At 37.7% G+C, this 17,371-nt stretch overlaps 1 protein-coding gene across 1 annotated transcript in view; it reads left to right on the top strand.

Moving 5' to 3' along the window:
- The window catches only part of LOC113235868 (trifunctional purine biosynthetic protein adenosine-3), a 63,037-nt gene that overhangs the window by 37,523 nt on the left and 8,143 nt on the right, over positions 1–17,371 (top strand). The window contains exons 6-16 of the mRNA XM_026471789.1: positions 90–306; positions 961–1,159; positions 2,927–3,134; positions 4,343–4,590; positions 6,181–6,330; positions 6,644–6,812; positions 8,924–9,008; positions 11,406–11,652; positions 12,278–12,393; positions 13,310–13,445; positions 16,261–16,439. Of these exons, the coding sequence (XP_026327574.1) occupies positions 90–306; positions 961–1,159; positions 2,927–3,134; positions 4,343–4,590; positions 6,181–6,330; positions 6,644–6,812; positions 8,924–9,008; positions 11,406–11,652; positions 12,278–12,393; positions 13,310–13,445; positions 16,261–16,439 (1,954 nt within the window). The remainder of the gene's footprint in view (positions 1–89; positions 307–960; positions 1,160–2,926; positions 3,135–4,342; positions 4,591–6,180; positions 6,331–6,643; positions 6,813–8,923; positions 9,009–11,405; positions 11,653–12,277; positions 12,394–13,309; positions 13,446–16,260; positions 16,440–17,371) is intronic.

Below are 17,371 nucleotides of genomic sequence, written 5' to 3'. Positions count from 1 at the left end.
AAAAGTCACGTTTAGTTTGAACTCGGCGCTGATACGTGGTGGCAAGAGGAGTCCATGGTAATTAATTAAAATAATAATATGTTCAATAGACTTAACGGGCTCTCCTACCTGCAAAGCGGTGTGGATATCGACGCAGCCGCAACTCTGGTTCGCGAGATCGAACCACTCGCCACCGCCACTCACAGAAGGGGTGTTTTGGGCAGACTTGGTTGCTTTAGCGGCCTTTTCCATCTCTCCGCCATGGATCCTACGTTGAAGGACCCTGTTTTGGTACAGGGTACTGACGGTGTTGGGACTAAACTTAAGGTAATAAGCTGGGAGTCACACAGTTAGCCCTTATGATGGACAATTAAATAAATAATAATAATAACGCAACGCACTCAGGAAACCCTGTATCGCGGGTGCCATGGACACACACACGTAGACAACCACAAATTACACCCAAACTCACGAGAGATATGTAGGTCATACAAATAGTTCTACCATTCGGCCACGGAGACAGTTTACTAATTAATTACTTATCTGTCTAGTACTTAAGTTTTCGCGATTGTTACACTCCGTCACCTGCGTCCATGGAACCAGTAACAGGTCTGAAATGTTGGTTTATTTGAAAAAACACTGCCACCTTACCTATTTCTGTCGCCAAGGAGTAATGTCAGCATTACTGCGTTCCGGTTTTGAAGGGCTGCTGGTGAAATTACAGGCACGTGGGACTTGTCAACTTATGTCTCAGGGTGACGGGCGCGGTGGCAGTGGCCCTCGGATCTGCGATTTAAAGCTCTGTGCTCCAACTGTTATGGACAGGCATGTAGCTTACCATCAGGCGTACGATTTGTTCGTCCCGTCACTTGATATTTAAAAAATAAACGCGAGACTTATCTGGTTACAGTGAATCCATAATACTGTTTTAAGAAGCAGCAAACTTTTTGCTGATCATGTGTCCATAATCCGTATTTCCAGATAGCGGAGGTGATGCGTAAATACGACACCATAGGCCAGGACCTGGTGGCGATGTGCGTGAACGACATCCTGTGCGCGGGCGCAGAGCCCTTCGCCTTCCTCGACTACATGGCCTGCGGGAGGCTACAAGTCGACGTGGCAACTAGCATTGTTAAGGGGGTTGCTGATGCTTGCATCGAGTCCGGCTGTGCTCTGTTAGGTAAGTTTCTGTTATCTCGTACTCTTTACGTTTTAATCTGATGTGAATAAGAATACATTTATTGCATAACTATAGGTTACATAAGATCTTAAAATATTACAATGGTTTGTGCTCTATAGTTTACCAGAGAAGGTGTACAATATTATGAAATGTCACAGATTAAAATTAAATTGCATTACAACATGAAAGAAAAAAACAATTATTAATAAACATCGCTAGTCACCAAATTTGTTATTGTCGTCAAAAAACTCTTGTATGCTATAATGAAGTTTAGTACGCAACCATTTACCCATAGCATTTTTAAGTTTTACGTACTCGAATTTTTTAAATTCATTCGGTATGCTTTTGTGGTTTACAGAGTTGAAATATATATGTTATATATATATTTCACTCCTTCACTGTTCATGCGGTCAGACTTTGGAATGCACTTCCTATTACTGTTCACGAAAGTAAATCGTTAGCTATTTTTAAAGTGAAAGTTAAAGAGCATTATTTATCTACTATTCCATCCATATCTTAGGTATTATATTATAAAATATGTATTTATATAAGTATTTATATAATTTATAACAATTTAATATTTTTATATTATTTTTTTTCTTGTTTTGTTGTGCACATATGTTCTTTTAGTTATAGTATCCTGTATTTAGGTCTGCCGGAAGAAATTTCTATTAGAAATAAGCAGAACCTTTTGTTATTAATTTCGCTTGTATTCTTTGTGACTTGTTGTATTTTTCCTGTACAATAAAGTATTAAATAAATAAATAAATATTTGTTTGACGTATCGTGTCGTGATGCGCTCTGACGCGATGGTTAGCGTTTACATCTATGTCACGTGTTCTGACGCCTTCTGACATTATTTTGGAACAATACCGTCGTGGCTGTTGGAAAGTTCACTCGTTCCCAATATCTGACTGGCGTGTGCACACTTGTCTGATCTTTCATGATGCGGCCGCTCCGCCGTCCCAAACCTGTACTGACTTAGATCGGGATCGCTTCGGATGCGACACAACACAAACCATCACAACCCATTGCGACATATGAATCTCACTGTGTTAAATCGTCACCGTTCTGACGTGTCACAACACGACACATCACACAAATATAAATCCACCTTTACGGTTATTTGATAAACCTGGTCACTAGAAATAGCCGGACTGTATTAATAATGCCCGCATCAAATTGACAATATAATAAAAACTGCATGATTAATCACTTTTCCCGGTGAGTATGAATAGTGACAACCCTGTCTTGGCCAGGCAGTATGAATAATTCCCTGCTGAACCCTATGGAATTATTCATTCTGCCCGATCCAAGTGATAAATTCACGCCACTTAAGACTCGATTTTTCAAATGAAACACGGGCTTTATTAATAATAATAACACACACACACTCAACATAGCCCCGCACTAGGGAAACCCTGTGTTGCGGGTGCCATGGACGAACACATAGACAACCAGAAATTACACCCACATTCATGACATTAAAAACTCACGAGAGAAATAAATGTTAAATACGAACCAGCCGAACTAATATATATATATTGACCGATGCTCTTGGTTATTATCCATAATTGAGACTTATTGGCACATATTTCGATTTCATAATTTCATCAAAGATAACCTTTTTATTTGCTCTTGCGCACCCGACAATCACTTGTTTTGACAAACTCGTGCAATAACCGTCAGTTTAGCATTAACTCAGTATGTTTAAACTTTATTTAAATTACTATTTAACATTGTGTTACATTACAATGTCTTTAACAGGAGGAGAAACAGCAGAAATGCCGTCCATGTATGACGTAGGCAAGTATGACCTAGCAGGGTTTGCTGTCGGTGTTGTGGACAACCTGAAACAATTGCCTCGTATGAAAGAGATCAGAGCTGGTGACGTTGTGTTGGCACTACCGTCGACTGGCGTACATAGTAATGGATATAGTTTGGTACAGAAGATTATGTTACAGAGTGGGCATAAGTAAGTTAATAACATCTTATAGATAGATAGAAAATTATTTATTGTTAGCACTATATAAATAGAGAGATTACATGACAAAAATTAGCAGGGTAACAATTGGCGGGCTTATCGCTTACAGCGACTTCTTCCAGACAACCTTAGTTGTATTTTTTTTAGATGTGATTATGATTTTACACCACCAAATCCTTATTTACCTTATTAACTTCAAAAGTTTATGGAATTACGTCTATTTACAAAGTTTTATTGAAAACGGTTAACTGAAAGGGATTGAAATCCAATAAACTTGATTTATCCCCTACCCTTGGCGGTGGAATATTTTCTTCAAATTTAAATGAGACCAAAACTGATTACCCTCTTTCCAACAAAAAAGAATCAACAAAATCGGTTCACAAATGTCATTAGGAATAGCGTAACTTACACACAAAAAAATACTGGCAACGCATAGGCAGCTCATTTGATGTTGCAAATGTCCATGGGCGACGATGACCACCTCCCATCAAGTGGCTCGTTTGCCTCCTTCTTTACATAAAAAACACAATCGAATTGACAACCTCCTCCGTTTTTTAAAGTCAGTTAAAAACAGGATTAATTTATATTTACATTATAGTATTGTACTTCTTAATGCCATTTTGCCAGTGATTCCTCGCGTTTTTTGCGCTAAGTATGTACTGGTCCCGCAGAGACCTAAGATGATATTATCTCCAGTAACTGTACATTTGTACCTTTCATATCTATGAGTAAGTTAATTGTAGGTTCTTAAGGATAAAGGATATTTATACAAATATTAACATTAAAATTACAGTAACATGTTGGTGCGTTATTTGCTACATAAATATTCAATTGAAAAAATAAAAAATATGTATAGAAGTTGATTTGGAAAAATGCAAAAATTATAAAAATACCTATAAAAAATATTACATACATTAATTTATGTTGTCAATTTTTATTTGAAATATTTATTTTGTGTCTTTCGATTTTAAAATATTTCTAGAACCTATTTTTTTTTATGCGTTATATTTTGAGTTTCTTAACTCTTTGTTGTCTTTTTAAGCTTTATTGCTAATTTAAAAAAAATAAATAATAAGTCCAAAAGAAAAAAGAAAAAAAAAATTACGGCTTTGGGCGCTTTCCACTACAGCTATAAAAAAGTATTATCTGTCTTAACAACTATTTTTAGTTATTTAAAACTTAATTTTCTTTTTCACAAGGTACCATGAACGGGCACCATTCACTGAAACAGACAAATCGTACGGCGAAGAGTTCCTCACCCCCACCGGCCTGTATGTCAATGCACTCCTCCCCGCAGTAAAGCGGGGAATCATCAAGGGGCTAGCCCATATAACTGGAGGGGGACTACTTGAAAACATACCCAGGATTCTGCCCCAGGGGGTTAGGGTCAAATTGGACGCTAAAAAATTTACAATCAAACCTATTTTCGGATGGTTGCAGGCTAAAGGTGAATACTTCATACTTTAAATATCATTATGAACCCTTTGTACGTGCCACTACTGGGCACAGTTCTTTACCACACGGGTCCAGTACAGGTTGGAAACTTCACACGCTTTCCCAAGGGTTGGAAACTTTTTCATTTCTTTCATCAAGATCTTTTGCTTCACCATTAGCGAATGGCATTGCTGCTAAACTTTAAAAAGGCATGTATTTGAACATTGACTTACAATTATATGGACGTCGGGTCCGCGCTAAAAAGTGTCCGAACTTATAGGGCGTTAAAATCGTCTTTCGTCTTCGTTTGTTCGACTGACAGCGAAGCAAGCAAAATTAGACAGTACTGCGATGACATTACAATTTAAATTCAACGTTTTAGCTTTTTCAAATTTCTTTACATGTCACTACGTTTAAATAGGTTGACTTGGGACATTTTTTTTGTATTAGACCCGTCGTCCATTTATTTGTAAGTCAATGTATTTGAACGATGCTTTTAAATTTGCAAAAGCAGCAGGCAAAAAAATCGAAACGGTCATCTTTTTTAAAGATTGATCCTTTTTCTCTAAGAGCTAAATTAAATCAATGTGTATTTTAATCTGTTTTGAGCGAATGTTTAACTTCTATAAATTAACTTTGATAGTTTCTTATTGACCCTCCAACCTAAGACAAACGAGCATTAAAAAACGTGAAACCATGTTCCGAAACGCAAGCAAATTGGCTTCTGGCACTCGCCGGCCGCTGTCGCGGCACGCTCGCTCGGCTCGTGCTGCATTTTCATATGCTAATGTACTGAATGGAGGGCGCAAACAAGATTTGATCTATATGACAAAAGAGGTTGAAAAAACCAAAACAATTAGTAGTTTAATAGCAGTCGAGCTCCTTGTGAAAGTTTGTACATGGAAGTACTGGCACCTTTCCTATTTCTGCCGCCAAGTAATGTTGTGAGCATTACGGCGTTCCCGTTTTGATGGGTGGCACTTTTGAACTTACTCTCAGGGTGACGGGCGCAGTGGCAGTGCCCCTGAGATCTTTGAGATTTAAAGCTCTTAGTGGCACTGCAACTGCCATGGACAGACTTATTCGTCCCGGCACTTAACATCACAAAAAAATTGTTTAGTTTCCCATATTTAAACTGTTTTAAACATTTTCCCTTTAGTCTATTATTAATAATTAATTAGTCTTAAATTGTTTTTAATTTTTAAGGGATTTCTGGGTAATTTTCAGATAAGTTTTTTTTGTACTAAATTATGGTGACATTTTCTTTTTATTTCAATGTTTATAGAATATCGTCATGAAGTATTATTTAATATTCGAGTGGTAACCTGAAATATTCTTTAATATTTCACGATGATATATTCGAGTAATTAAGTAATAAACATTGTCACCAAAATTGAGTACAAAAAGCTTACCTGAAAATTACTGTTCTAATTTTTTAATACTGTATACATGCACATATACCGATGTCTTACTATCTATTGTTTATAAATAATGTTCATCTGTTTTCCGGAATCGTGTACCACTCACCAATTTTCAAAAAAATATTTAGACATTTCTGACCTTGACATGTGTCCCAATATAGTTATACTATTTTGTTTTACAGGAATGGTATCGGACTTCGAAATGCTTCGCACATTCAACTGCGGTGTGGGCATGGTGGTGATCGTGGACCCCGTTTGCGTTAATGAGGTGGTGCGTCTCGTTGAAGGACCCATTGCTGTTGTTGGCTCCGTCGAGTCTATGGGGAAGGAAGGTGAGATTTTACAGCATATATTTTGTGGCAAATCGAGAGATCCTATTGTCCTAATTAAATATTGTCATATCACATTTTGCCATAAATCTAATAGTTTAGTAGGAAAAAAATAAAATGTGTATTTTTCGTATGGGACCATACCTTTAGTGCCCCATCGTTACAAAATCTTAGTCGATCCAGTCTTGGAATCATTAAAGACGTATTATTAGACCTATCTACTGTAGATTTGCATACTAAACGCGCCCAAACTTGCCTATTCACTACTTATACGCGTCAGAATATTAAAAAAAACCATTTTCTTATACATCAACAGGAGGCCACCAAGTGGTAGTAGACAACTTTAAAGAAGCAATTGCGCCCTTAGCGGCACCGTATCTCGCAGCCAGTCAATCAACCCCGCGGAAATCGCTGTCCTACAAGGATAGTGGCGTCGACATTGAAGCTGGAGACTCCCTGGTTTCTCTGATCAAACCTTTGGCCAGGTAAGTACTGGCTCTAGAGTTATTTTAGGAGCTTGGAATGGTGAAAAGCCTTTAAGAGGGAGCAGAGGAAAAATTCCTAATCTTCGATTTGATTTTATAGGGGTTTATCCATTTTAAAGTTAAAAATAAAATATTGTATGAGTAACTACACGATATATTCAAGCATACACACTAATCAGAAACATAAAACAATAAAGTTTCCTCGATAGATAAAAATCACGAAATGACCTCTAATTTTCACATTTTTTCGATTCATCCTCGAAATGCTACAGGTTATTAGGACAAAAATTAGATAGTTAATTATATTTATGCATGATCGAGAATTGTACGGATTTTTTTTTAATCCCTTTAGTTTTAGTATTATTCCGCAAAAACGAATTTGGTACTTTTAATGCGCAAAATTCAACATCTCCTGTCGCATGTCACGCGAACTTCAGGCATATATTTGTCTCACAAATGTGGGCGGAGCCAACGTCAAAACTTTTTTGGCATGCTCCCTCTTAATAATTGCGACTTTTTGAAAATATTTTTAAGATGACATTTATGATATTTTAATAATGTACTCGACATCCTCAATACTTACTAGTTCTTAAATTTGGAAATTCCCTAAAAGTTCTTTACCCAAATTTGTTCGACTGGAAATCTATAGTCTGTCTTTTTTTAAGATGGAGTAAAATTACAGTTTATTGTGCAAATATGTTGCCCACTTACAAGCAGCTAGTGACTGCAGTCTATAAATATTCTAACGACTATCGACTAAATGTTGGTTATGCAATAAATAGCCGACTTTGTTTCATTTGAATCTACATCGGCCCATTATACGTCCAACTGTTGGTCACAGGTTCATTTGAATTGTCAATCTTTGTAAGTTCATACATACATACATTGCATTTAGAACTATGTCTATTAAAAATACAAAGAGGAGATATATTTTGAAGTTTTATCATTTTGTTTCAATAAAAGTAATCAAATCTTCCTGTTCTCGTTAAAATGTATATTAATAAAAATTGATTTCGATACTAGTAGGCCAACTGTCAAAATAAGAATGAAGAAGGCAATAACGCAATTAGAAATCATTAGAACGGCGTCGTAACATTCACAATTCAGACATTTTTCTTTCACAATCTATCGATAAATCTGTCGAGAACAACTACATCACTATTTGAAATTTTATAAATACGTGCAACCCTGCAAAAAAAACAGACTATAAAGGCTAGGCCACTGAGATCATCGTCAGGATGTGGTCCATGATGGAGCACGCTAGCCTAGAAACTATTCATTTTCGCCTTTAAAAGGTCTAAATAATCTTTTTCGGATAAAAGGGAATTCTACATCCTAGCTATCCGCATCAGGAAAGAAGAAGTAAAACGCTTCATGTGTATGGGTGGTATATTGACAACTTAAGGGTGAGGTGCCTGCCCACGTCAGAGTCCCCGGAAAAAGGTTGATAGTAATACTTTATTTCAGTTCGTAGAGCATAAATTATTATTTTCATCACACTTGCACGTAAAATAGTGTGATTGCGTGCAGGCTAACTTGACTGTAGTGCCCCAAATAAAACCCTCGGGAATTACGAACCTCGTCTTCGAAAGCATAATAGAGTCTAATACGGTCTCGTTCGTAATCCCTTATTTCGACCCCTCCTACGTAAAGTATCGTATGTCGAAATTGCCAAGTTTACAGGGAAGCGTTTTGAAGTTCTTAATTCACTGCAATGAGCATAACACGTGACTTTAGCATTTCCCAGTTTTATTCGGCAAAGCTTGTTACTCGCATTGAGTATTGTTAAATCCTAGATATCGGTTAGATGATCTACTAGATGATAACTCTATGTCAGTAATGAGGTTTTGCCAAACAAAACGGTGAACTTTAAAACGCTCCCCTGTAAACTTGGCTATTTCGACATACGATACTTTACGTAGGAGGGGTCGATTTACCGTCCTTAAAACACAATTTACTGTTGTTACATGTCAAATTCTATGTAACCTGTCTGATCAATCTGTTATTACTCTTTCCAAGGCTTTTCAAAAAAAGAAACTATAAGGCGTCTCATAATTATAGTAATTGAACCTACATAATTTTTTTACACCCTGTTTATGACCTTGTTACAGGACTACTTCTCGTTCTGGTGTACTTGGAGGACTTGGAGGCTTTGGTGGTTGCTTCCAACTAAAAGCCGTTGAAAAGGAATACAAGGTATTACATAATATTTATATTATACTCCTAACGCCCTACTCCTGGACAGGGAGCCTCCGAGCAAAGAACTTACCCAACGGCCTTCGGCTTGAATTTCAATTAAATTCCTGATCTTCTGATATTGAAATATAGGGAATGGGTTTTTTAATTTAGATCCATCACGATTATTAATACTAAGATCGAACATATAGAAAAACATTTTCGACCCAATGGAACTAGAATCCATACTGCACCGTAGTATAGCTCTTGCGAACTGAGTTACGGGTAAAATTATCGAGTTGTCTAAATTCTCCTACACACATCAAAAAAAGTTTGCGATCACTTCGAAAAACTGAAATCTTTTTTGTTACTGTAGATTATATTATGATTTTTTCTTCTTTTTAGATTCTTTATTTAAAAATAAATTAGAACATAAAACAATGACCCCGTTCAATTGTTTTTTCATATAAAAAGGCTTTCAGTCCTAGCTTACGCTCATTCAGAAATCTGATTTAGTCAATTATAAGTGATTCAATATATTTTTCGTGGAAAGTTGTGATTGAAAAAATGCCAAAAGGATTATCAGAGGTTTTACGAGCTAGAATAGTAACTTTGAGGGAAGAAGGATACACCACGAGAGTAATAGCACGCAGACTTGCTATATCCCAATCCTGTGTCGTGGCTACGTTGCAGAGGTATCACGGAATGGGGAATTTAGCTGACCGACCCCGCAGCGGTCGCCCAACTGTCTTGACAGCTGCCCAAAAGCGCTATATTAGATTGCTGGCAGCCCGTGATCCAACAATCAACGCCACTAAAATAAAAGCAGAAGTCAGGGCCGCCTCTGGGCTTGAAGTTAGCACGCAGACCGTTCGCAATTGCTTGCACCAGGCTGGATTACGAGCACGGAGGTCTTGGCGAGCTCCGCTCAATTCCCGGCAACGTCAACAACGAAGATTGCAGTGGGCTAGATTTTGGCAAAATGAAGAAGGTGAGGACGAAAACATTTGGCAAAACTGTCTCTTCGTTGACGAATCCCGAATCAGCACTCATCCAGATAACCGACGTGTCCGTGTCTGGAGAAGACCAGGCGACCGTGAAAGACAAAGAACTGCTACTGGAACAGTTCAGCAAGGCGGAAAATCGGTGTCCTTTTGGGGTGGCATTATGATTGGAGCTAGAACGCCTTTGATCCCGTATCGGGGCTTCATGACAGCAGACATGTACAAAGCAGTTGCTATTGATGATATCGTCAGACCATTCCGAGTAAACCATGGGCACCAATTTGTACTGGTCGATGATAATGCGCCCGCACATCGAGCTCAACGAGTCAATGCTGCTCTTCAAGAATACGATATCACACGATTAGACTGGCCTGCCGGCTCGCCCGACTTAAACCCAATAGAGCACGCGTGGGATGCTCTTAAATGAGCAGTATGGAACCGTGAGCCACGTCCCCAGACAGTTCCAGAGCTCAGGGAAGCCGCTATTGAAGAATGGGATAGGTTACCCCAGGAAACGCTGGATAACTTGATCCTCAGCATGCCCAGGAGGATCTTCGCATGTATTCGAGCCAGGGGAGGAGTTATTTTATATTGAATTCACACCTTTTAATAATAAATTGTTGTTTAAGTTTAATTAAACAGTCTTTTTCTTTCTATGAAATTTCTATCACTATTACATTATGATTAATGGCTCAATTTTTTAAAATAAATAATAAAAAATAGTTTTATATTTTAATTTAAAACAGGGTATTCCTATTTAAAGAAAGCATACAACATAGATTTTTTCTTGATAAAGTTAAATTTAAAGAATTATAGGAGCTTATGCTATTGATCGCAAACTTTTTTTGATGTGTGTATGTGTTTTTGTTAAAGAACTTTGTACTCGATTTATCGGCATTCTGAACTGATAGTGACATCTAATGAGAGATTTTAGAACATTCTACACCGCAGCCAGCACCTTTGCAGATGCTTCAACGTAGTATAGCCATAATAACTAGTGGAGTAATTTCACTTTTAATTTGAAGAAAAAGCTCATTACCGATCATTGCTGTGCTAAAAAGAAGAAAAGCCCGGGTGTTTTATTTGGGGCACTGAAGTTAAGTTGGCTAGCGTGCAATCGCACTATTTACATGCAAGTGTAATGATAAAGGTCTTTTAGTCGACGATCAAACGTTTCATCATTAGGCTCGTTTTTTAAGTCAACGGGTAGGTGCTCGTGATAAGTAACACTATTTTTTTTATAATATCAAGCTAAAAAAGAACTAAAGCTAAGCGTCGCGGTACGACCTTCAAGTGTCCTATAGAGCAAGTGTTATAACCGCTTTCATACTTTCCGAAGCTGTGTAAGTTTTTTCGTATGAATGTGCCATGTGTATGAAAGGTCTCCTTTATATTTTGTTGTTTTTATTTCCAGGATCCAGTCCTGGTACTGGCAGCGGACGGTGTAGGCACAAAACTAAAAATCGCTCAAACAATCAACAACCACGACACCATAGGCATTGATTTAGTCGCTATGTGCGTAAATGATATACTATGCAATGGCGCTGCACCACTCACGTTCCTGGATTATTTCGCGTGCGGCTCATTGGATGTCCACGTAGCGAGAGCCGTTGTGTCTGGCGTAGCAGAGGGCTGTAGACAAGCTTCGGCTGCTCTGATTGGTGAGTCACACTGTTTGTGCTATGCAGCGTAGATGTATTGGCCAATCACATTCCGGTATCATGACGTGTGTTATTTGATTTTTAGCTAAAACAATTACAGTTGTTATTATTTCATTTGAAAAGGGTTTTGATGGACTTTTTGTTAATATTCAAATAATATTATGAGTTTTTAATTAATTTTAAGTTATTCACCTCTTGTTTAAGACTCTGGGTAACAACAACATACTCGCATATATACATATTTTTAAATTTTGGAAGATAATAAGGATAAAAAAATTCGCAATCAACAAATACTTAATAAATTAGTGAATAGAATAGAAAACATTTATTGCAACGTCAAACAATAAAGTATTAAGAATACGTAAAACAAGAACCAGAAAAAAAAACAAGCTTTGTTTGTCACAAGCGAAAGCTCTTTATTGACCGAACTAAAAATATTTTGAAAGTTTTGCTATCTTAAATACAGTATGTCGTCGTCGTTGTTGGATTGGTTCCAATCCAACAAGGGTTATGTCGTAGAAAGAGATCAAAAAATCTATGCAACAACAACATAACGTCTTCTATATTATTTAATGCAGCATTAAATCGAATTGACGTTTGTGCAATAACGAGTAATTATATGCAGGGGGCGAAACAGCGGAAATGCCGGGCATGTACGAGCCGGGTGTGTACGACATCGCTGGATTCGCTCTGGGAGTGGTGGAGAGGACGCACATTTTGCCCAAATTCAATGACATTACTGTATGTATTGTACAATAGTCACACATTCACATAACACGGCAATGCATGCAAGCACGTACAAACACACACCCATACATACATACATACGTTCGTGCACACGCTCGTATCATATGCACAAAAACAAATTTGGCGACCTCTGTGACCCAGCGGTGACAATTGAGGGCGCTAGATGAGGAGGTCCCAGGTTCGACTCCTGTGAGGACAATTTGGTAAACGATCTATTTTTCTCGTTAATGGCGACCACTTCGACTCCAAGATGAGTAATGTGCTTTTTACGTTGCTCTTCAAACTAGTGGACTTGCCTCGAAACAATCCATATTAGGCATATTATTATTTTAAAAAATAGTCTAGTATGCCCGTGCAAAAAAAACCTTCTCCGCTCTCTGCGAGCATTTTTTATAAAACTCACTCATTTGCAATTGAAAAAGTAACTACAGTCACCGAACGATGGCGCTACTGTCGCGTAATCAGCCGTGTTCACAGATGGCGCCACGTCTCGGTCAAATCTATCTCGTTTGCCAATACTACAAAATAATAACTACAATGAATATAGAAAATGAAACTATTTTTCCAGATTTCAATCACAAATATACGCGATTTAAATCCGGAAAAATAGTTTCATTTCCTATGTGTAACAATCGTGAAAACCTAAGAACTCGATACAAATTTTCAAGTTTTTATTAAATGTCACGATGATTTACTTCTATGATATTCAATAATGTTTTTTGTGAAATTGTTCCACTAGTTTGTTACAAACCAAACATGAAGATCTGCATAAGCACATAGAAAAATTCGTTAGGTTCCGCCGAAGGATCGAAGGAATTTTTTCTAAGTGTTCGTTCTTTGTTATTAATAATTATAACAAAATACATATATGTATTTAAAGTATTCTACAAAACAACGTTATAATTAACAGGTAGGAGACATAATTATCGGTCTACCGTCGAACGGCATCCACAGCAATGGGTTCAGTCTGATCCACAAGCTCGTGAAGAAAGTAGGTCTCTCTCTCGACGATAAGGCACCGTTCAGCAAGGAGGGACTTACTTTGGGTAAGTTGATACGTAATGAGCAACTAAGCAATATTTAAGTTCCTGCAAAAGGCGCTGAACCTTGAAAAATGGCGCAATATATTCCGGGCCAAAGAAACTAAGTTCACGATCACAGTCACATCAGCCTTTCAACTCCATCCATATATGAACCTACTTTAAACTATCTTCAAAAATGTAAAGGCAACAAACAAAAAAAAATTAGGAAATGAAACTATTTTTCCGAATTTAAATCACGTATATTTGTTTTTTCAAACAAACCAACGTTTCGGGCCCTTTACAGGTCCCACAGTCACGATCATCGAGTATATAACCAGAAATAGAGACGAAATGTCATTTAATTTGTTTGAAAACTATTCTGCCATATCATTACTGTGACGACTGCGCTCCGATTGGCTAGCCCGAGTTCGATACAATTGATGGGTGTCGTCAACTGTTTCACTTCAAATCGACCAGTTAACTTGAGCTTTGCTATAATGGACGAAAATTGCAAAATTACATATTTAATATTTAATTACCGATGAAATGTGATTCCGTTTGTTTTGTAATTAGATGTTTTGCTGTTTTTCCCACACCACCGAATAGAACAGCACGGCATTGTTAGAGATATTATCTTTATTACAATAAATACAGAATATTTTTTGGAATATACGGAGACATACACATAGGTCAATAGTTGGCCTGTCTATATTTCAGTGCGAACGGGAGTTGATATTTATAAGAGCTGTATCGCTAATGTGTTACCAGGAATATATGGCCCTCATTTCGTCTCTATTTCTGGTTATATACTCGATGGTCACGATTGACAGTTAACGCGATTTAAATCCGGAAAAATAGTTTTGTTTCCTATGATAACAATCGCGAAAACCTAAGAACTCGATATCATACAGGTTAGTATGTTTATAGTTTTTTAAATAATATGCTAAATAAAACGTGCTAAGTGACCAAGTAATTATTTGAGATATCATAAAAAACTAGAAAGTTTAATACACAACCTTACACGTTACCTAATTTATGCTCTATTTTTTGCTATTTAAAATGGTTATTTGACCACTTGTCACTTAGCCTCGTTTTAGTTAATGGACGGCAGAACTCGTTTCTCAACCGATTTTGATGATTCTTTTTTTTTTTGTTGGAAAGAGGGTACCTCAGAAGTGGTCCAATTTGAATAAAATATTCCACCTCTAAGCGTGAGAAACTAGGGGATGAATGACTTTTGATGTCGGTTTTTTTTTAGTACTCTGTATTGATTCAACAGGCGTTTGTTTTTTGTGCGTCAAGTATGACGTGTGCCGCAACATCGTTCGGCTTGGCTGAAACTAAAGTTGTTATCACAGCTTTGTTCTTTTATTAAATAAATTAAACTTATTATGGTTCTGAAAACTAGTTAAAGCGTAGTATGTCTACGCGAGCCTATATTTTAGGAGGTGAAGTGTGGGGAACTGCATCTCGCGTCTCGCAACTTACATGCTGATTTTAAATTTTAAATTTTTTTTATTCAAATGTAAGTGTGCATTTGACCTCCATCTCACCTGATGGAAAGTGATGATGAGGTCGACGATGGAGCATATACACCTAAATAGTGCCTATTCACTCTCGCCTTGAATAGGTCCAAGTTGTAACGTTCAGGGAACAAGTCTGCAGGCAGGGAATTCCACCGCATAGCCTTTCGCCATATAAATGTGGAAGCGTAACGCTTCGTGCGAATCTTTGGAATATCCACAACATAGGGTTGGAAAGCCAAGCCTACGCCTAGTCCCCCAATGATGGAAAGGGGAAGGCGGAATTAAATCGTGTAATTCCATCGCACACTCTCCGTGATATATCCTATAGAATACCGCTAAGCAGGCAACTTTAAGGCGGTGTTCAAGGCTCTGCAGCTTCGCCTCTACTAATTCCGAGTCACCTATAAACCTCTTGACGCGATTGTCAATTGAATCCAAGGTGACCAGCTGGTATGTAGCAGTAGTACTCCATACACGATCGGACTTGATATTGGCTGATAATTAATATGAATGAAATAAGAACAGGCGGAGAAAATTTGACGCAGAATTCGTCGTCGACAAGTGCCCGATGGCGGCTGACAGGGCAACCGGCGGCGCGGCGTTAAACCGCTGGGCAATTTACAAATTTTGGGATAAACGTGAATTTTATAACTATAGTGCTTCAATTGAAAACCAAAATTTAGCAGGGACTCTGTAGTACTTACAGAGAAATATCTCCGTATAAAAATTATGTGCAAAGCTACATATTTTGTTCTTAGATAATTCGTTTTACACTTTTGTTTTAGGCCTGTTTTTAGGATTTTATATGATCGTGAGACGTATTAGCACATTCATTAGATAGTATCCTTAGGTGTATCGTATATTCTTTGTAAGACCGTTATTTAATAGTAAATACCTAAACCATCTGATCTAGCAAAGCTGTTTTTCCTGCTTCTCCTCCAGAAACATTGTACAGGCAATACTGGCATATTTATTCTTTTTTTTTAAATATTAAGTGACGGGACTAACAAGTCGTGCGCCTGATAGTAAGCTACACGCCTGTCCATAACAGTTGCAGTGCCACTCAGAGCTTTAAATCGCAAACATCTGAGGGACACTGTCACTGCGCCAGTGACCCTGAGACTTAAGTTGACAAGTCCCATATGCCTGTAATTTCATCAGCACCCTTACCCTTCTAAACCTGAAAACAGTAATGCTGTTATTACTGCTTGGCCGCAGAAATAGGTAATTCCCTTATTTATAAATACCTTGTATTGTTTCTGTAGTTGCATTGGATATATTTAATTAAATTGTATTGTATGTTTGTAAACCAGGTGAAGAGCTAATAAAACCAGCCCGCATCTACGTTAAGAGCGTACTACCAGCTCTGCAGCGCGGATGCGTCAAAGCCGTGGCGCATATAACCGGTGGTGGGTTGTTGGAGAACATTCCTCGCGTCATACCGGGAACTGTTCGCGCTAGGTTGAATGCTCATCAGTGGAATATTCATTCTGTAAGTATGAACTGATAATTGTGATAATTATAATGCTGCAACATGGTGGCGTATAATTGACAGTGTTCTGTTAGACAGCATACCGAGGACTGTACACGCTAGGTTCAGTGCTCATCAGTGGATAATTATTAAGGGTTTTACGATGGTAGAATGAGATGAATCATTGTCGACCGACAGTTCCTATTACACCAAATCGATCTGCTCGATTGCTCGATTTGTCGATGATCGACCTAGGTTCTTCTATGTACATTTTAAAAGTTACTAGAGAGTCCATTTGTGAAGATCCCTCGATTTGATCGTCACGATAATCGTGTCGATCCGTCGCTATTCCCCTGGTCTTTAAACTAATCATTAACGAAATAAACATACGCTATCAATTCGTTGTTTTGGTCAGTCTGAAACGGCGAACCGTGAAGACATATCGGCCCGTGTATGGGGGTCTCCAGACTTCTATTAACATAAACAATGTATGCAGCAACAATAACTCATATTATTCCTTTATTTAAATTGCAATAAGGTGATATTGATAATATGAAACAAATGATTATTCTAGTTAATATATGTAGATTAGGTAAGATGCCGCTAGATGGCGTTGAACAGTTTTAATGAATTTTCTAAAACGCGCTATTGAGTTTTCGAAATTTTATTAACTATAACATATACATATAATTGGCATACACATGAGAACAATACTACAATTACAATCTCTAGAGTAATCATATAGTCTGGCCCAACTGCTGACCCGACCGCCGTTCGCGCATGCCCTCGCTACTCTTAATCGAGTAACTAATACAATTGACTTATTTCATTACACTGAGTAGAGGTGGGCGTTTAAACGTAAAGCACTTAAAAAGTTTGCTTTTTAAAATAAGAAGCCTTTCATAAGCATAAGCACGCTTTTCAACTAAAGCGTAAGCGTTGGTCAGTTCCAA

Source organism: Hyposmocoma kahamanoa, unplaced genomic scaffold (assembly GCF_003589595.1).
Source record: "Hyposmocoma kahamanoa isolate Upper Pololo Valley unplaced genomic scaffold, ASM358959v1 88, whole genome shotgun sequence".
Lineage (NCBI taxonomy): Eukaryota > Metazoa > Arthropoda > Insecta > Lepidoptera > Cosmopterigidae > Hyposmocoma > Hyposmocoma kahamanoa.
This window is presented reverse-complemented; position numbering and strand designations above follow the sequence as displayed.